The following is a 21,126-nucleotide window of genomic DNA, read 5'->3' on the forward strand; positions in this document are numbered from 1 at the left end:
ACCATATGATCCTCTCACTGGATGCAGAGAAAGCATTTGACAAAATACAGCATCCATTCCTGATCAAAACTCTTCAGAGTGTAGGGATAGAGGGAACATTCCTCGACATCTTAAAAGCCATCTATGAAAAGCCCACAGCAAATATCATTCTCAATGGGGAAGCACTGGGAGCCTTTCCCCTAAGATCAGGAACAAGACAGGGATGTCCACTCTCACCACTGCGGTTCAACATAGTACTGGAAGTCCTAGCCTCAGCAATCAGACAACAAAAAGACATTAAAGGCATTCAAATTGGCAAAGAAGAAGTCAAACTCTCCCTCTTCGCCGATGACATGATACTCTACATAGAAAACCCAAAAGTCTCCACCCCAAGATTGCTAGAACTCATACAGCAATTCGGTAGCGTGGCAGGATACAAAATCAATGCCCAGAAGTCAGTGGCATTTCTATACACTAACAATGAGACTGAAGAAAGAGAAATTAAGGAGTCAAAGTGCCTTCTTAAATTGCTGTAAGAATCTTGTAATATAGTAAAAGTAGGAAACACCATATCCACTTAGTTTTTTTCAGACAAAGAAATTAAAGCGCAGGAATATTTATACTTCTTTTCTAAGGGGATAAAATAAGAATCACAGAAACCTTCAACCCACATAAAAATAGGCAATAGCCATTTTGAAGATAACTGAGGAGTCATTTGGAATATCTCAGTGAGGTCAGGAACTGACAAGCTTACCCTTACACACTGTAAGATGGAGGTCAGAAGATGCCAGTCTTGGGGTTACTGGGAACCCTGCAGTGGTAATGGTGTCATGGTGCACTCATGTATTTGGGTGACATGGGTGAGCTCTGGGTCCTTTTCCATGCATAACTAACTTATCCATTTTGCCTTCTGGTTTTTACAGGTGAACCACAATTTCAAAATATTATCCATGGAGAACAGCACTGAGGTGAATGAGTTTATGCTCTTGGGGCTAACTGACAACCCAGAACTGCAAGTCCCTCTCTTTATAACATTCACTCTCATTTATTTCACTACTCTCATTGGAAATCTCGGAATTATCATGTTGATTCTGTTGGACTCTCGTCTCCATACTCCCATGTATATCTTCCTCAGTAACCTGTCTCTGGTGGACTGTGTTTACTCCTCGGCTGTTACTCCCAAGGTGATGGCTGGGCTTCTCACAGGGGATAAAGTCATCTCCTATGGTGGATGTGTTGCTCAGATGTTTTTCTTTGTGGCTTTTGCCAGTGTAGACTGTTTCCTGCTCGCTGTCATGGCTTATGATCGGCATGCAGCAGTATGTAAGCCCTTACATTATGCCACCACTATGACCACCAGCTTGTGTGCTCAGATGGCAGTAGGCTGCTATGTCTGGGGCTTTATTGAATCTTCCATCCACACTGGATTCACCTTTTGCCTCTCCTTCTGTCATTCCAATGTGGTCCATCACTTTTTCTGTGATATTCCCCCAATTATAGCTCTTTCCTGCTCTGATATCTACCTAAATGAGATTGTGCTCTTTATCTTAGCAGCTTTCAATGTCTGTTTTGCTCTTATAGTTATCTTGACCTCCTATCTGTTCATCTTCATTGCCATCCTGAGGATGCGCTCAGCTGAGGGAAGGAAGAAAGCCTTCTCCACCTGTGCCTCACACCTCACTGCTGTAACCATCTTCTATGGAACTGTCATGTTCATGTACTTACAACCTAGTTCTAGTCATTCTATGGACAATGACCAAATGGCATCTGTGTTCTATACCATAATAGTCCCCATGTTGAACCCTATTGTCTACAGTCTAAGGAATAAAGAGGTGAATAATGCTTTTAGGAAAGTCACCAAGAAGCTAAAGATTCTGTTTGGCCCATAGATCAATTAGAGAGATTATAAAAGCTGCATAGTTAACCAGCTATCTATTGTTGTGTAGCAAAATATCACAATGCCTAATGCAACAGTTCTCACAGTTCTGTGGTTGATGGGGTAGTTCCTTTGCTGCTTTCACATGGGCTTATTCATGAGGTTGTATATTTTCCGCACAGTCAGCTGGGCTGAAAAGTTCAAGATGGCCCTATTCACGTTTCTAACTGTTGATTCTGGTTAGTCTCTACATCTTTTTCACATGGTCTTCCATCCTCCAGAGGATGGACCAGATTTCTCACTTAGCATTTTCAATGTGAAAGTAAAACTGAAGGATTTCTTGAAGTCTAGACTCCTAAGTCACACAACATTTTTTCTATCACAAATACTAGCCAATGGAGTCAAAGGGCTGGCCCCAATGCAAGCATGAAGAAGGACCACATCTCTTGAGGAAAACAGCTGCAAAGAATTTGTGCCCATAGTTAATCTACCACAATTAGAAATGAGGTTAAACTGCTCATTTTATAAAGAAAGAAAGCCGAAGTATGGTGGGTTAAGTACAACAGCAATTTATTCTCAAACAGTGGAAGATAATGTAGCAAGGTGAAAATGAACTATCTGGACATGGTGTGTCTTGGTCATTCAGGGCCAGGTCCCCCTCATCTCTCTCTACCATCTCCTAGGGTGTTGAAAGTCTGTCCTCATCAAAACTATTCTCTCCGCAGGAAAGGAGGAAGAGATGAGTTGAAGGAAAGATAATTTCTTTACAAGAAAGTTATATAGTCATTGTCCACATGACTTCTGAGTACACTCCATTAACAAGGATTCAGTCATAAGCCCAAAAAAGACCTACAAAATCAATTTAAAGATTTAAACCCTATTTAAAAGGCAGTGTACTTAGTTGAAATCTCAATACCTGGAAGAAAAAAAGAATGTTCTTTGATGAAAACTTATATTCCACCACGCAACTTGTACCTGAAGCTGAAAGGCTACTTTTATCTCCAAAACTGGGTCTCCAGCTTGTTTTTGTCCTAGTGGATCCTCTTTTCCTAGACCTTAGATTGCCTCTTTAAAAGCCCCTTTCTCAAACACACCATCTCAAATAGCTTATCCCTTATCTATTCTTTTCTTCATAGATTTAAATAAATCTCTGAAATTATATTTTATTTGTTTAATTGTCTGTTTTTTGTTTCTTCCAGATCATATGTGGTATTATATTCTTCCAAGTTGGCCAGATTGTTTTTAATGTATTTGAAATAATGAGATGATGTGATTTGCTGATACAGTGGATGTGGAGGGTAGGAAAAATGGTAGCCTTGCTGCCTAAGAAACTAGAAGGATAAGATGACTACTGTGTGAGATGTGGAAGGCATGGTAGTAGGAGGTATGGGTGAGGAGAAGCCATGAATTTCACCTGGAGCATAAGAAGCTTGAGATGCCTCTCCAACACCACCAGGAAAGGCTTAGCATTAAAATGGAGGTATAAATTTGGAGTTTACAGCAGGTAGATGATACTTGGCTATGGGAATGAGAACACAGGTAAGAGAATGTAGGCAGAGAGGAGTGAAGTATTTCAAGGACCAAGAGTTGGATTTTTCTCAATGAAAGATCAGACAGATGCATAGCCAGAGAAGGGGAGTGGTGTCCTGGAAACCAGTTGATGAGAAATTCATCAAGAGGGAATGCAAGTGCCAGAGCTGCTGGTAAGTTAAGCAATATCAAGACTAAGTACTGACAATAGGCCATAGTGATAGGAAGTTGGTAGATGACTTTGAGTGGTTTGGTTGGATGGTGGGGATACAAATCTCATTAAATGTATACTCTACAATCTAGTCCACGATTATTCTTTGCTTTACACAGTTTCTAAGATTTTCCCAATATGCATGATGGAGTAAATGTATGAGCAGCTAATGAGATAGGGCTTTGAGACTCTCACTTTGTGTACCTTCATAATAAAATTGAACTCATCTGAAAATCAAATAAAATACATAGTTATTGGGCAGCCCTGGTGCCTCAGCAGTTCAGTGCCACCTTCAGCCCAGGGCCTGATCCTGGAGACCCAGGATCGAGTCCCACGTCAGGCTTCCTGCATGGAGCCTGCTTCTCCTTCTGCCTGTATGTCTGCCTGCCTCTCTCTCTCTCTCTTTCTCTCTCTGTGTGTGTGTCTCATGAATAAATAAATAATAAAATCTTAAAAAAACACATAGTTATTAGCACACTGAAATAGTTTACATTTAATGTTATAAATCTTGCTTACATTTTCAGTGGATATTTAGAATCATTGGAGTTAGATGAGTAATCATTATTTATTAAAGAATTTTGCAAATTGAATCAAGAAACTTCTTATAGTCCCATATTTTGTCTTTTGATGATGTACTAAATAGAATTTATTTCATGTATTATTTTCCATTTAATGAGAAATTCCTAATAGAAAAGAGTTAAGATGGTTTGATGTAATCCACTTTATAGTGTAATTTCCAAAAATTTATTTGTCCAAAAGTGGGAAATTCAGATACTGAGTGAAAGAATATAGAAAAAACCAACCACATCGCATGAAATGCTCTAGAGTTCTTTTCTAAAGAATTATATAAGTGGAAAGGAGGTGGGCGGGGGGGGGTGTTGGGGTGACTGGGTGATGGGCACTGAGGGAGGCAGTTGGTGGGATGAGCACTGGGTGTTATACTAAATGTTGGCAAATTTAACTCCAATTAAAAAAAAAGACATGATATTGGAAAAACAAAACAAGGACGGATGCTCTTCTTCAGATAGCAATTAAATGGCTCATTGATTGAAAAAAAAAGAAATATATAATGGGCAATCTCTATAGTTATCAGTGATTTAAATATATTTATTGTTGGACTCAAACAATTAGTTTTTTTTCAAACAATTAATTTATTCATTAATTAACAAATGTTTTTTGAGGAATTAGTATGAAACAGGCCATAATTTAATTATTGGGAATGAAGTTGTTAGAAAAGAAGACAAAGCCACTCTTTGTGCAATGCAATGTGCATTCTAAGTAGATGGATAAATGAACAAACAAGCTAACAAGCAAGTAAACAGAAATAGTTGAGGAGTGATCAGGACTATGAAGAGTAAAGCAAGTTGGAAACTTGGGGGGTGATGTGACTATGATACAATAACATTTAAGTAAAGATCTGAGGGAAGTGAGGGAGCTTTCTGAGCACTGGCAGCAGCAAGTACAAAGATCCTGAGGCAGGGAGATGAGATTGTCTAGGAACAGCAGGGGACTCAGTGTGAGTGACATGGAGGGAGGGAGTAGGAGAGTGGGAAGGACATGTTGTAGCTCATCTGAAACTAAAGAGTCCCTAAGGAGCACTAGAGCACTAGCCATCTTATAGTATTTCTAGGGAGAAAAAATAAATAATATGATCATTACTTAGTGCATTTATCTTACACAGCTGAAGAGTTGGTAGTCTTTCTGTTTTATTATCAATCAATACCCTTTCTTCTCACTTTAAAAAATTATTACATGATTGTACTTTTGTACCAAATGACTCACTGAAGACATCGATATTAACTCCTTTAAGATGTTATATAGCTCGGAGAAAATATGCCAAGAAAAAATATATATCTTGATTTAAAAGTTTTTCTTTCATGTTTATCTTCATTTTTGGACACTTAGAATTTTTTTTTGCTAGATAAATAAAAAATGTTAGACATTAATTTATATTCTGATCCACCATTATTTTAACTTTTTAAATTAAAACTAGCCATACTCCACCTACTTCCTTTAGTAGATTTCCCACTTTTGTGTGTATGTGCACATATGGAGTCCTTGCATGTACTCGTCTTTATGAGTTTGAGCCCTGTTTTACAAATATACTTGCATTGGCACACAGTAGAGAAAATGTGATCATGTGAATAAGTCACACATAATTAATAAGGTTCATGATAAACATGATTAATAAATATTTAAGGTCCTCATGGCTATTCTCATCCAAATGTTACACAATTGGACATGCTAGCTTCTTTTTTAATGACAGTTTTGAAGAAGGAAGTATCATATCAGTAATTTATTTTTAAAAAATTTTATTTATTTATTTGATAGAGAGAAATAGAACATAAGCAGAGGGAGTGGCAGACAGAGGGGGAGAGAGAAGCAGACTCCTGCTGAATGAGAAGCCCAATGCAGGGCTCCATCCCAGGACCCTGGGATCATCACCTGAGCTGAAGGCAGATGTTTAACTAACTAAGCCACCCAAGTACCCCCTCATGTCAGTAATTTAAATGCACTGTGAGCTGTAAACTGTGAGTTAGTGCATAGAGAAGATCTGACAGAGATGAAACTAGGTCACTGAGAATCCTACAACCCTGAGAGGTGAAGTTTAGAGATGATTTTTACCTCCTCAACAACTTTCTTGAAAGCATTCTTGACCTCTTTGTTCCTCAGGCTATAGACCAGCGGGTTCAGCATGAGGATGATCATAGGATAGAACACAGATGCGATTTTGTCTGTGTCCATAGAGTGGCTGGAGGTGGGCTGTATGTACATGAAGATGACTGCCCTATAGAAGATGGACACTGAAGTGAGGTGAGAGGCACAGGTGGATACAGTCCTCAACTGAGGGCATCTCCAGGATGGTGATAAATATGAGCAAGTAGGAAATCAAGATAACTAGGAGAGCAAGAAAGATGTTAAAGATTGCTACAAAGACAAGAACCAGCTCACTGACATGTCTATCAGAACGAGAGAGAGAGCCATACTGCAGGAATAGCTCAGAAAGTGATGGATAGGAGAGAGGACTTACAGAAGGGAAATGGAATGTGTCTCCTACATCAAAAGAATCAATCAGAAAACTACAGACATAGCAACCTATTGATCAGACAAGCACACACACCTGTTTCCATGGCGGTGGTGCAATGGTGTTTACACACTGCTGTGTAGCAGTCATAGACCATTGAGGCTAAAAGGTAACTTTCCACAGTGGCAAAGATTCCAAAAAGGAACATCTGACAACACATGCATTGTAGAGATGACCTTATCTCCCATAAGGAGCTGAGCTATGACCTTAGGAGTGACTGTTGAGGAGTAACAGAAGATACCCACCATTTGCTTCAACGTGGATGGAACTGGAGGGTATTATGCTGAGTGAAGTAAGTCAGTCGAAGGACAAACATTATATGTTCTCATTCATTTGGGGAATATAAATAATAGTGAAAGGGAATATAAGGGAAGGGAGAAGAAATGTGTGGGAAATATCAGAAAGGGAGACAGAATGTAAAGACTGCTAACTCTGGGAAACGAACTAGGAGTGGTAGAAGGGGAGGAGGGCGGGGGGTGGGAGTGAATGGGTGACGGGCACTGGGGGTTATTCTGTATGTTAGTAAATTGAACACCAATAAAAAATTTAAAAAAAAAAAAGATCACCAGAGACCGATTACTGAGGAAAAGACATGGGAGTGTGGAAATGAGATTCCAGCAAGATCTATATGATAATTCCCAGTTCCCAATAAGAGTGACAAAGTAAATGAAGATGAACATTATAAAGAGAGGAATTTGCAGCTCTGGGGCATTGGTTAGTCCCAGCAGGATGAAATCAGTCACCTTTGTATTTATTCTTCATGCATGTGAATTTGAGAATCATGAGATTCTCGGTGGCGACAAGAAGGAGGAGAACAAAATGATCAATAAAGGAAAGTTCCATAAGCATTATTTTATTATTGCCATAATTTATTTTTGAATATTCTCCATGTCTAAGCATGGGAATGACAATGCAATTTAGCGATAACCTGTCTATACCTTTTGTAGAGGAAGGTCCATCACAGATCATCTTCCCAGCTTCTACTTTTTGTATATGAGTAAACCGAGTCACAGGAAGGGATAATGAACTGTCCAAGATTGGATTGAATGCCTAGAATGGGTTGACTCCTAAATCAGGTCTTTTGAGTCCACTACTAACTTTCACTTCGATATGTTCATGTGTATTTATTCAACCCTTTCATTATCCCTATTAGATTGATTAATTATTATACCCATATATATAATAGGTAACTTGGAAACAAATAAACTGAGTATTCAAGTTCACATGGTTATTGACAGAGCCAGGCTTTAGACACATTCAGAATGGCTCCCAAACTTAATGTAATCAATGATTTTTTTTAAAAAAATGTTTATTGGAGTTCAATATTCCAACATATAGCATAACACCCGGTGCTCATCCCATTAAGTGCCCCCCTCAGTGCCCGTCACCCAGTCACCCCCACCCCTGCCCACCTCCCTTTCCACCATCCCTTGCTTGTCTCCCAGAGTCAGGAGTCTCTCATGTTCTGTCTCCCTTTCTGATATTTCCCCCTCATTTTTTCTCCTTTCCCCTTTATTCCCTTTCACTATTTTTTATATTCCCCAAATGAATGAGACCATATAATGTTTGTCCTTCTCCGATTGACTTATTTCACTCAGCATAATACCCTCTAGTTCCATCCACATCGAAGCAAATGATGGGCATTTGTCGTTTCTAATGGCTGAGTAATATTCCATTGTATGCATATACCACATCTTCTTTATCCATTCATGTTTTGATGGACACCGAGGCTCCTTCCACAGTTTGGCTATTGTGGCCATTGCTGCTATAAACATCGGGGTGCAGGTGTCCCAGCATTTCATTGCATCTGTATCTTTGGGGTAAATCCCCAACAGTGCAATTGCTGGGTCATAGGGCAGGTCTATTTTTAACTCTTTGAGGAACCTCCACACAGTTTTCCAGAGTGGCGGTACCAGTGCACATTCCCACCAACAGCACAAGAGAGTTCCCCTTTCTCCGCATCCTCTCCAACATTTGTGGTTTCCCGCCTTGTTAATTTTCCCCATTCTCACTGGTGTAAGGTGGTATCTCATTGTGGTTTTGATTTGTATTTCCCTGATGGCAAGTGATGCAGAGCATTTTCTCATGTGTTTGTTGGCCATGTCTATGTCTTCGTCTGTGAGATTTCTGTTCATGTCTTTTGCCCATTTCATGATTGGATTGTTTGTTTCTTTGCTGTTGAGTTTAATAAGTTCTTTATAGATCTTGGATATTAGCCCTTTATCTGATACGTCATTTGCAAATATCTTCTCCCCCCATTCTGTAGGTTGTCTTTTAGTTTTGTTGACTGTTTCTTTTGCTGTGTAGAAGATTCTTATCTTGATGAAGTCCCAATAGTTCATTTTTGCTTTTGTTTCTCTTGCCTTCATGGATGTATCTTGCAAGGAGTTACTGTGGCCAAGTTCAAAAAGGATGTTGCCTGTGTTCTTCTCTAGGATTTTGATGGAATCTTGTCTCACATTTAGATCTTTCATCCATTTTGAGTTTATCTTTGTGTATGGTGTAAGAGAATGGTCCAGTTTCATTCTTCTGCATGTGGATGTCCAATTTTCCCAGCACTATTTATTGAAAAGACTTTTTTCCAGTAGATAGTCTTTCCTCCTTTGTTGAATATTAGTTGACCATAAAGTTGAGGGTCCACTTCTGGATTCTCTATTCAGTTCCATTGATCTATGTGTCTGCTTTTCATCAATGATTTTGAATTGATTTTAATCCTATTCGATTTACAGTTAATCATGTATCCATTCTTCCAAGTTCAATGCTTGGGGTAGCACAGTACAGCAATCCACAAGTATATGTGTATGTGCACAGTGAGATAAATGAAACATTAGAGATAGAAACAGTCAACAAAAGCTGAAGAATACAGAATTGGGTGCAAAAATATTGGGGTCTAGGCTAATGTGAATGTGCATTCACACAGAACTCCTATTTATCACCCAGGAGATATTGTCTTAAACTAAGTTTCTTGAGCTTCACTTTATCCATCAGTAAAATGAAGGTGATATTGGAACATACCTCCATGTTCCTGTAGCGTTAAGTGAAGTAATCATGACAAACAGTTCACACAATGTGGGTGTTCAGCATTATTCTGACGAGTTCTATGTGTAATATTATAATTAGGATGGAGCAATCATGTCTGTTGGTATAGGAAGGTTGGTGGCAACATGCAGAGCTTCGAGGTGTGAATGAGTTTTGATGTCTGGTAGCTTTGCTCTGTGATTTGCATTTTATCACCTCACTAAGTCCATCGGATCTTTTGTTTTTTTCCAGTATGTCTTACTCTGTCTTACATCTCTTGTGTTGGTGGCTTTGTTATCCATTCTGTGTGAGAACTCTCACTAGACCTCTTTTGCTTAATTTCTTCCATTTGACTCACATTTTAGCTTGGGTTGAAAGACTCATACTTACTCTTAGACACATTCTTACTGTCATTACTATCAATTAGCTGGATCATAAATATGGAAGGTCTGTGGGATTGACTCTAGTCTGTAGATTGTTTTTGAGCAAGCACAATGCTTTAAATCTTTTTATTTTTATTTACAGTCTTCAGAGGGATATCTATTTTCTAGTAAGTACTATTGCTACCACCTTCTTTCTGGCTCCCCAATACATCACATGTCTGGAATTTACAGTATTTGCATTTGTGAACTCATCATTCAATAATAGCATAAGCTATAATTTCTTGGTTAGCATTTGCTATGTTTTATAATAACTGGAATGTTCTTATTGGGCTCACATGGATAATCTGGTATAATATTGCCATCTCAAAATCCTTAACTTAATAATACACACAATATCTTCTACCATATAAAAGAATATAATCACAAATTCCAATACTGAGAAGCATTGTTCTAACTGCCACAATAGGGATGTAAAGAATGTATAATAGGTAAGTTATCTAAAGAGTTAGAGATTGTTGAAGCTAAGATACCTTCACAAATATCATGACCAGCTTTCTGGTTCTGTGTAATAATCAATGGAAGAACAGAAAGAAGTATTAACTTCCCCAAGGTCACACATCTGGAATAAATCCATTCCCAAATCAGATTCCCAGAGGATAGAACCATAATATGGTGTTTATGTTATCATTTATCTCATATATAGATAGAAACCAGAAAAGACAGATGACAAATAAGAAGGCAGATAGACATCACAGACAGAAAGATAGAAGATGGATAGATAATAAATGGAAGGAGAGATGAAAAGATGGATGGATGATAGATATCAGATAAAGGAAGAGAGAGTATGTACACACACATGCACACATATACACACATACACACACAAATCCCATTCAAAGGTTAAGGAAATTGAGAATTCATCAAGTTGTATGCTTTCCTCATATAGCACATCCAGCATGAGATTCAGATTCAGACCCATGTCTAACTTATTTCAATGCCTGTGGCTTCAATCATTGCCCTTGTAAGATTTTCCAGATGAGCAAGTAATGAAAGAGTAGGCTGTGGGAGAATGATAGTGAAAATGGAGTAAAGATAAAGAAAATGAAGTAAAGATTTCACTTCACCCTGTTTGGCTAGGTGTGCCTTCAAGAGCAAGTCAACACATAGTAAACAGGATGAATTTACCACCTGCTCAATAAGAGTATCATCTATCATAGGCAGTGTAAACCCTGACAGTTGGTTTTTCTTTCTTTGTAATGCAAGTGCCTGAATTAGGCTTTGGCTATTGAGGCATCTGCTTCAAAGACAACAATATCAATAAGCACTTTGACAGCCACTGGATAAAGAGCCAGGCTTCATGCCTTTCCTGGCTCCTTGTTTCAGAGCTCATGATTGATTTAGATAATCTGCCATTTGAAATTGGAAAAATAATTGTATGTTTCTCTTCCCATGCTTTAAATTTACTCTTTTATATTTTAAATTCACCACTGAAGAGAGATCCCAAGTCCCTATGCTTGACCTCAATAAAAGCAGAACCCAGACCAGCTTTCTTGCTGCATGGCCCTAGGTGTGCCATATGATTTCCAGGACCTCTGAGTACTAACCTTGTCTCTTTCAAAGTTTCCTGATGTTTATTGCTGAGGATCTCTTGCAAAAAATATAAGAACCACAAGGGTCCATCCAGCCACAACATTGGTTGTCAATAGACTCAGACCAGCACAAAACAATAGGTTTTTGCTATCCTCCAAAGGAAAGCAGCATAAAAGGTCATAAAAACCATACTATTCTCTGCTGATTAAAATATTTTGCACTTGAATCCTATACTTAAGCCAGTGTTTTGGGAAAAGTGTCCAACTAGATATGAGCTCAAAAACTCATGTAGAAGAGGTAGCTGCCATGCTGCTTCTGCATCAATTACATTTTTCACTAAAAGTGTTTATTGAGTCCAGAAGCTTATCATTTTCTTGAAAGGAAAGAAAATAAATTACTGAGCTGTAAGTATGAAATCAGAAATTCAGACCTACAAGATATATAAATAATTTTGGAACATATCTCAGGTATTGGTCAAAATATTCCAAGGTACCTGAGACGTGGAGAGATGAAGGATTATGAACATGGAGCTAGGAAGCCTAGGTTCAAGTCTTGCATCTACCATGGATTTGTGTGTGTGTGTGTATTTAGAAGAGTCATTTACCTTACACTGAGCTCAGTTTCCTTATTTGTGGTATAGAAATAATAAACTACTTCTCCCATGATTTCACAGAATTTTTGTCTGTGAAAATGTGAAATGGGGATGGGTCCATAAAAATCATAGTAAGGGTTATTCTTTCAACAGAATTCAATATATTATTATCTTAGGGTGTTTCCCCTGGCTGAGGTTTCATAGTCACTGCCATCATTCAGTCTGGGAAAAGACTGGTGTGTGTACTAGAAAGAATTAGCATTCATTTAGATAAATGGTGACCGAAGGGATATACTCAGAGTCTGGTCCTTTAAAATATTGTCAGGTAGAGTCATGATATGATTTCAGATCCTAATGAATGGGAACCAGGAGGAAATTTATAGGCATGAAATACCTAGGGGACAGCCCCTATGAGGGCAATCACTTCTATCTAGGGAAGAAGCAATTAAACTGGATACAGGGATATATTTTCTTCCTTTGACTAGCACACAGATGCATTTGTAGTTATTTTTTTCTTCTCTCAGTTTTATTGATATTTAGTACATGACCAATGGGTTTATAACATTTACATTTTTGTATTATTTATACTTATAATCTAAACACTTATTTTATATTCTGACTGCTGTGATTTTATTCATTTCCTTTTTCTCCTTTCCATTATTTTACTTGTTAAAGTTAAATTTTAGGCTACTGGATTTTTAGAGATCGATAAATAAAATGCTTGTTTTTCCCTTTTGTGCTTACAACAAACACAATATGACACATAGGACAGAAATATGGAGAATAAAAATACTTATTACTAATAACTTAATTTAAAAATTTGATTCTGATCTGTTGGCAGATAGACTTCTTTTCTGTCCTAAATGCTCTTTTGTAGCAGATGTTATTGGTGCTCTATCCATATCCCTTTGGCACTCTTTGTCTATGTTCAGTCCAATGCTTTTTATGAAAAAAGTCTGTATCTGTTAGACTAAAGGCTTATTTTACTGTAAGGGCATGCTCAGCTCATTGTGGAACACTTAATTTTTCTGGTGTCAATGATCAATAAGTGACAAATAGAAACAGAGTGATAAATACTTGATTCATTATCTTTCAGATGATATAGGTCTGAGGCATGTTGTTTACAGTCTTCCAGTGGTTTCTAGTAGATCAAGTCCCTTCCACAGGTATCACCTATTGACTAATATAACTCTGTATTGGCATCCTTCCCTGACTCACTTTCCCACTACTTTATCAGTGCTTTCTGTCCATTAAGTCCCAAATAAGCTACTTGAACTCAAATCACTGACTGTGGATCTGCTTCTGGGGAACCTAACTTCATATGCAGCCCAACATTATAGGTAGTTCCTTAGCAATGCTATCTCATTGTCTTTATCATACAAATAGAGCATGACAGAAAGAAGTATCTTCCTGAAGTTAAACTAGTCCAAAAGAGAAAGAAAAAGGAACAAAACATGCTCTATTCCATGTTCCAAATTTCTTTTTTTTTGTTCCAAATTTCTTAAGACAAATTTCATCTCTTCCTTCTCCTGAAACATTTTCAGTATACTGATTTCCGATTTTTGTATATATGCTAATGTCTGATTTTGCCATTAAACTCAAATGGTAAAAACAACAACAACAACAACAACAACAACAAAAAAAAAAAACAAAAAACTCAAATGGTAGTTCATCTAGGTATAAAAATCTGGACTGATATTTTTTCCCTCAGCTTTTTGCTTTTTGTTTTGTTTTGTTTTTTTCCCTCAGCCTTTTGAAGTTATCAGTCCACTGTCTACTAACTTCTTTTTCTTTCCTTTTTAACCTCTTTTTCTTTAATCTCTTTTTGTCTGCTAACTTCTAATTCTTCCTGATGAGAAGATTGATATCAAGATTATTACTACTTTTTACATTTCTCTCTCCATCATCTGAAATGTTTGTCCTTGTCCACATTTTTCTGCAGAATAAAAGAATCAACAAAATGAAAAGGGAACCTACAGAATGGGACAAAATATTTGCAAACCACATATCTGATGATTTCATATGTCAATATATGAAGAACTCACACAACATGGCAGGAAGAAAACCAATTATCAATAAAAATGGGTAAAGGACCTAAGTGATATTTTCCCAGAGATATTAGAAAAATGGGCTACATGAAAATGTGGTCAACACAACTAATCATCAGGAACCAGAAATCTAAGAATACAAGTGTCTCTCTCAAACTTATAAAGAGCACTAATGAAAACCCCACAGATAATATCATACTTGAATGTGAAAGAGTGAAATCCTTCCCTGTAAGACCACATACTAGACAAGTGTGCCTGCTTTCACCACTTTTATTCAAAGAAAGTTCTATCTAGAGTAATTACACAAGCAAGTGAGAATTACAAGGCATATAAATGGAAAGAAAGAAGAAAAATCATATGATTTTCAGATGATATCATCTTATATAGAGAAGATCCTAAAGAATGTACAAGAACCTGTTAGCTAATAAACTTATTCACCAATCAAAAATAAGTTGTGCTTGCATAAACTAGCAATAAACAATTCTAGAGAAAATTAAGGAAAAAATTCCACTTATAACAGTATCCTATGTTAAATACAGAATAAATTTAACCAAGGGGTGAAAGGGCTGTACACTGAAACTACAAAATAAATTGCTGAAATTCAAGGTGGCCTAAATAAATGGAAAGACATTCTGTGTTCATGGATTGGGAGTTATGCTATTGTTTACTGGCAGTATTTTGCAAAATGATATACAAGATTAATACAATTCCTATCATATTTCTATTATAGAAATAGAAAACCTACTACTAAAATTCAAATAGAATTCAAGGGACCATCAATAGCCAAACAATATTGAGAAGGAAAAACAAAGTAGGAGGACTCACATTTCTTGATTTCAAAATGTAATACAAACCTGAAATAATCAAAGCAATTTGATATTGCCTTAAGGATAGAGACATAAATCAATTGAATTCAATTGAGAGGAGACATAAACCCATATATCTATTGCTAATTGATTTTTGACAAAAGGTGCCAAGTCCACATAATGGGAAAAGAAGTAATCAACAAATGGTGTTGGGATAACTAGATACCCAAATGCAAAAGAATGAAGTTAGTCTCCTTCCTCACATCACATATAAAAACGAACTCAAAATGGCTGATGACTGAAATATGAGAGCTAAAAACATAAAACCATCATAAAACGTGGGGAAAAGTCCAGACCTGGGATCTGACAATGGTCTGTCATGGATTACACCAAACACAACCAACAAATGAAAAAAAAGAGATAAATTGCACTTCAAACCTTTGTATATCAGAGTACATCTTCAAGAAAGTGAAAAGGAAACCTACAAAATGGGAGAAAATATTAGCAAATCACATTTATGATAAGGGCATAATAGGGAGAATATATAAAGAACACAAAACAAAAAACCCCCAACAGCCCAGTTGAAAAATGGGCAAAGTTCTTGAACAGATGTTTTTCTGAAGATTTACTAAAAACCAGTAAGCACATGGAAGTATGGTCAAAATCATTAGGCATTTGGGAAAAATAAATCAAAACCATGGATACCATTTCACATATATTAGGATGGCTATTATAAAAGAAAATGGAACTAACAAGTTGTAGCAAGAATGTGGAAAAATTGGAACCCTTGTACATTACTGGTGGCAATGTAAAATTGAACAGGTGCTATTGAAAACAGTTTGATGGTCTCCAAAAGTTAAACATGTAATTACCATTAGAACCAGCCATTCTGTTCCTAGTAATATCACCAAAGAATGAAAACAGGTCCTCAAACAATACTTGCATGAATACAAATAGATATACTGCATTATTAACAATTGCCAATAGGTGAAAAATATCCAAATGCCAATAAATTGAGAATGAATGAAAATATGTAGTACATATATACAATGGAATATAGGAAGAGAAACGTGGATGGAACTGGAAGGTATTATGCTGAGTGAAATAAATCAATCGGAGAAGGACAAACATTATATGGTCTCATTCATTTGGGGAATATAAATAATAGTGAAAGGGAATAGAAGGGAAGGGAGAAGAAATGGATAGGAAATATCAGAAAGGGAGACAGAACATGAAGACTCCTAACTCTGGGAAATGAACTAGGGGTGGTGGAAGGGGAGGAGGGCGGGGGGTGGGGATGAATGGGTGATGGGCACTGAGGGGGGCACTTGACGGGATGAGCATTGGGTGTTATTCTGTATGTTGGCAAATTGAACACCAATAAAAAATAAATTTATTATTTAAATAAAGGAAGAGAAACTAATGTGACCACAAAGGCAGAGATTGACTGATGGGAATAAAACCAGGAATGCTGGAAGCCACCTGAGATGAGATCTACATGGGACAGAGTATCCCCTGGACATGTTGAAGATTGATACTTTTGTTCCTTCCCAGTGAAACTGGCTTCCAACAACTGGCCTCCAGAACTGTGAGAAAATAAACATGTGTTGTTTGAAGGCTCTGGAGTGTGCTGTTATAGCAGCCATAGGAAACTGCTATAAAATCTTTATGATCTTGTGTTCAACTGTGAGTTCTCAATTTAATGTGTTGCTGCAGCATAATCTAGTGTTTTTTTTTGTTTTTTTTTTTTACAAACAGACGAGTTTTTCTCGTGGGTTCCTCATATCATGCAGCTATTCATCACTTAAAATCTTTTACTGAGCTTCAGCTCTGCTCTAGGCCTGAGTCTTTGTTAGTCATCAGCCTAGAAATTGTGCCAGGATGCTTAGCCCTTTCATTTTAATGGGGAAAATCAAACAAAAGGAGTAAACATACAAAATGAATATATGATATTTTGATCAGTATTATGAAGGAAAAGATGTTACAGATCAATATTTGTGGGATTTTTTCTGTTTAAGTTTGTTCCTACACAGGATTACATTTCATTAGATACTCTTGAGTTCTGTGGAATAGACATTAGTCTAGATTCTGAGAATACATACCTAAATAAGATAACATCTTTGGTCTCAACAGCTTGTAATTCAGTACTACAGTTAAACTTATAAAAACAAACCAATATAACTCATAGCTGTTGACTGTAACTCCCAAATGGCAGAAGTACAGCCATAAATATTTTTCTTGCTTGCATATTGTTTCATTAGTTGTTCTGTGGGAGCTTCTTCAGAGATTCAGCTGACCCTCAGGTTCTTTCCATTTAGTAGTTTTGTCATTTCCTATGGTCTGTATCCTCTCTACCTAGCTGGTGACCAAAAAAAAGAATGAATGGCACATCACACAAGGAATTTCATGGTGCAGACGTGGAAGTGGCATGTATGACCTGTACTCACAACTATGGACAAGAACACAGCATATGGTCACAGTTAACTACATGATAGGCAGACAAATAGAGTCTATGGATTTTTCCAGGAGTAAACATAGTCTGGAAAATAACTAATCAGTCTTTTCCATTGTAATGCTTATGATCATCAAATATCCATCTTAATCTTCCTCCCATAAAGAATTTTATTATCTACCTCCACCAAAGAGACAATCCAAATCTGAACTAATCATTTTAGAAGTACAATGTCCAGGCTACTGTACAGGTTAAATGGATTTCTTCACCCAGTCCATGTGTGGCTCCTTGTTGCCTAGCAATTTATGCACTAAAAAGAAAACATCATTTGTTTCACATTCATAACCAATAAATAATGTTGGGCCTTAGTAAAGATAATTGGGGTAAAAGAGCCACCATTCAGAACAGACAACTATGGAAGACATAAGATTTCAGGTTAGAAATCTTATGGAATCAACATTACCAAGGCCCCTCAATCCTGGTGATGGGAATTATTTCTTTATGAGACCCTGATTTTTCTTTTTGAGGAAAGCTTCATCATCCACTGTTTTCTTTAATAGCTTGTCCAATCTCTTAAATGCTTTTTTTCCTTACCATTACTGAAGTAAATCATGGGGAAAAAACTATGTCTAACACAATAGTAACAAAGCTTTATTCATAAAATGCTTTGATTAAAAATTATATTTTTTTGCATTTTGGATACTTGGATCTGCTACAAAATTAAATACATAAATGACATTTGATTAAGTTTTATGTTTTAATAACCTATTTGGCCATGAACATTGAGTTACCGCATGGAGTAAATATAAGTGGGATGAAATAACTTTTGGTGGTTCTAGATCACTAAACAACTATACCTAGAGAATATTTTACCTTTTCAACCACCTTCTTGAAAGCATTCTTGATCTCTTTGTTCCTCAAGCTGTATACCACTTGGTTCAGCATGGGGGTGACCATAGTATAGAACACAGATGCGATTTTGTCTGTGTCCATGGAATGATGAGAACTTGGCTGTAAGTACATGATGATGACTGTCCCATAAAATAAGGAAACTGTGACAAGGTGAGAAGCACAGGTAGATAAAGACTTCTGGTATCCCTCACCTGATTGTATCTTCAAAACAGTGATAAATATGAACACGTAGGAAATCAAGATAAAAAGTGCAGAAAAGATATTAAAGCTTGAAATAACAAGAATCAGCTTGTTAATATCTCTATCTGAGCAAGTTAGAGTCATAGCTGCTGGGATATCACAGAAAAAGTGATGGACTACCTTGAACATACAGAAAGAGAAATAGAACGTGTCTCCAATGTCAATAACAGGAGTTAGAAAGGCAAAGGCATAAGAGTCTATGGCCAGATGAGCACACACACTGTCGCCATGGTGGTGGTGTAATGCAAGGCCATTACAGCTGCATAGAGTTCATAGGCCATTGAAGCTAAGAGGTAACTTTCCACTGCCACAAAGAGTACAAAAAAGAACATCTGGGCAGCACATTGCACTGCAGGAGAATGACCTGGTCTCCTATAAGTAATCCAGCCATTACCTTGGGAGTGATTGTGGAGGAGTAACGAAAGTCCACCGGAGACAGGTTACTGAGGAAGAGGTACATGGGAATATACAGACGGGAGTCCAGCAGGATCAGCATGGTCATCCCCAGGTTCCCAACCACAATGATGAGGTACATGAGGGTAAACATTAGAAAGAGAGGACCCGAGGATCCCTGGGTGGCGCAGCGGTTTAGCGCCTGCCTTTGGCCCAGGGCGCGATCCTGGAGACCCGGGATCGAATCCCATGTCAGGCTCCCAGTGCATGGAGCCTGCTACTCCCTCTGCCTATGTCTCTGCCTCTCTCTCTCTCTCTCTCTGTATGACTATCATAAAAAAAAAAGAGAGAGAGAGGGACCCTGCAGTTCTTGGGCATTGGTTAGTCCCAGCAGGTGAATTCTTTCACCTCTGTGTTATTTTTCATGAATGTGATTTGCACATCACAAGATGCTCTGTGGCAAAGAAAAGGAACAACACTGATGAACAGAAACCAATGGCACAGAAATTGAAATGTACAAGCATTATTTTATTAGAGTAATAACTTGTTCTTCAAAATTCTCCATTTCTAAAGCATATCATGGCAACACAATTTAGTGACAACTTATCTCTAGAGTAATAAGCTTTTGGGTAGGAAGTGTCCTTATAGATAATCTTCCCAACTTCTAGATTTTATATATGAGTAAACCGAGTTGCAGGAAAGGCTAACAAGTTCTGCAAGTTCACATGCCTAGAATGAATCCATATCCTATATCATATATTTTAAGTCTTATACTTCTATAGCACTCATATGCCAGGTACTCTATATGTATATATTCATTTAGTCCTCTCATCAATCCTGTTAGATTGATTAGTTGTTCCTCTCATACATGTATATCTAGCACTTTGGCAACTGAGAGATCAAGTAATTTATTTAAGGTTAGTTAGATATTAATGGACAAAGCCAAGCTTTAGACCCAGTCAGAATAGTTCCCAATCTAAGTGTTGTTAATGAACTTGATTGATTCTAATTTCATTCAATTTACACTTACTTGTCTCTATTGTACTGAACTTAATGCATGGAGTAGCATAGTTACATAATTTACAAATAAACACATAGTAGATGCAGTGGACTAACAGTGGACTAAGTGCAGCATTAGAGGCATATGCAATCAAACAAATCCAATTCTGAACAGAAGGTATAGCATTGGGTGTAAAGGCTTGGACTTTGAGAAGCATGTGTATGCAATCACATATCACCCCTACCACTTACAACTGGGAGATGTTGGTCCTAACTTCTCTAAGTCTCTATCCACCAACATGCAAAATATAAGTGTTGTTGTAACCTACCTCAAGGCATTATTGTAAGAATTTAAAGAAATAATGTATAAAAAGAGCACAATGAGGATGCCAAGTACAATCTTGAAGAGTACTAGCTGTAATATTATTAGCATAGAACAATGGTCTCTGTTGGTTTAGGAAAGTCAGGTGGCAGTAAGGGGATGGGTTTTAAGTCTCATGTCCTTAACCTTTGATTTACCTCTTTGTACATGCTATCTATGCAGATATTTTGTTTCCCTCCTATTTCTCACTCTGTGCTCATGGCTGTGTCAATCACTTTGTGTGAGAATTCAGGGATCTTCAAGTTTTCTTTTTCTTAATTTCTCTCTTGAGATCCACATTTTACTCCTCTGTCCTGGACTCATTCTTACTATCATTCCAATCAACACTGAGCTGGATCACAGATATTGAGGGGTGAAAATTCATGGCATGGGGGTTGACACTAATATATTCATGAAAAGGCACAAATCATTGCACTTTTAGTTGAGGCTTTGTGAAAGATATGCATTCTTTGGTACCACTATTATCTATCATCTTCCTCCTGGCTCCTAAACACACTTTTTTACACATCTTCATCTCAAAGTACTTGTATTTTTCAACACCTCATCCACATAATGTAGTGTTATGATATCACACCTATATCAATTGTTATGTTCTATGATGACTAAGAGCTCTCTTGAGGTTAGTAACAT

At 37.3% G+C, this 21,126-nt stretch overlaps 1 protein-coding gene and 2 pseudogenes across 1 annotated transcript; 1 reads left to right on the plus strand and 2 right to left on the minus strand.

Moving 5' to 3' along the window:
* Nucleotides 1–926: 926 nt before the first annotated feature.
* On the plus strand, nt 927–1,868 carry LOC112663159 (olfactory receptor 5B12-like). The gene has a single exon (XM_025451735.2). It carries the CDS (start codon nt 930–932, stop codon nt 1,866–1,868), a length of 939 nt encoding a protein of 312 aa, XP_025307520.1. The 5' UTR covers nt 927–929.
* A 4,314-nt stretch (nt 1,869–6,182) lies between these two features.
* On the minus strand, nt 6,183–6,929 carry LOC112663158 (olfactory receptor 5B3-like; annotated as a pseudogene).
* Nucleotides 6,930–18,413: 11,484 nt separating this feature from the next.
* Nucleotides 18,414–19,541, minus strand: LOC112663718 (olfactory receptor 5B17-like; annotated as a pseudogene).
* Between the last annotated feature and the right edge of the window lie 1,585 nt (nt 19,542–21,126).

Source organism: Canis lupus, chromosome 18 (genome assembly GCF_003254725.2).
Source record: "Canis lupus dingo isolate Sandy chromosome 18, ASM325472v2, whole genome shotgun sequence".
Lineage (NCBI taxonomy): Eukaryota > Metazoa > Chordata > Mammalia > Carnivora > Canidae > Canis > Canis lupus.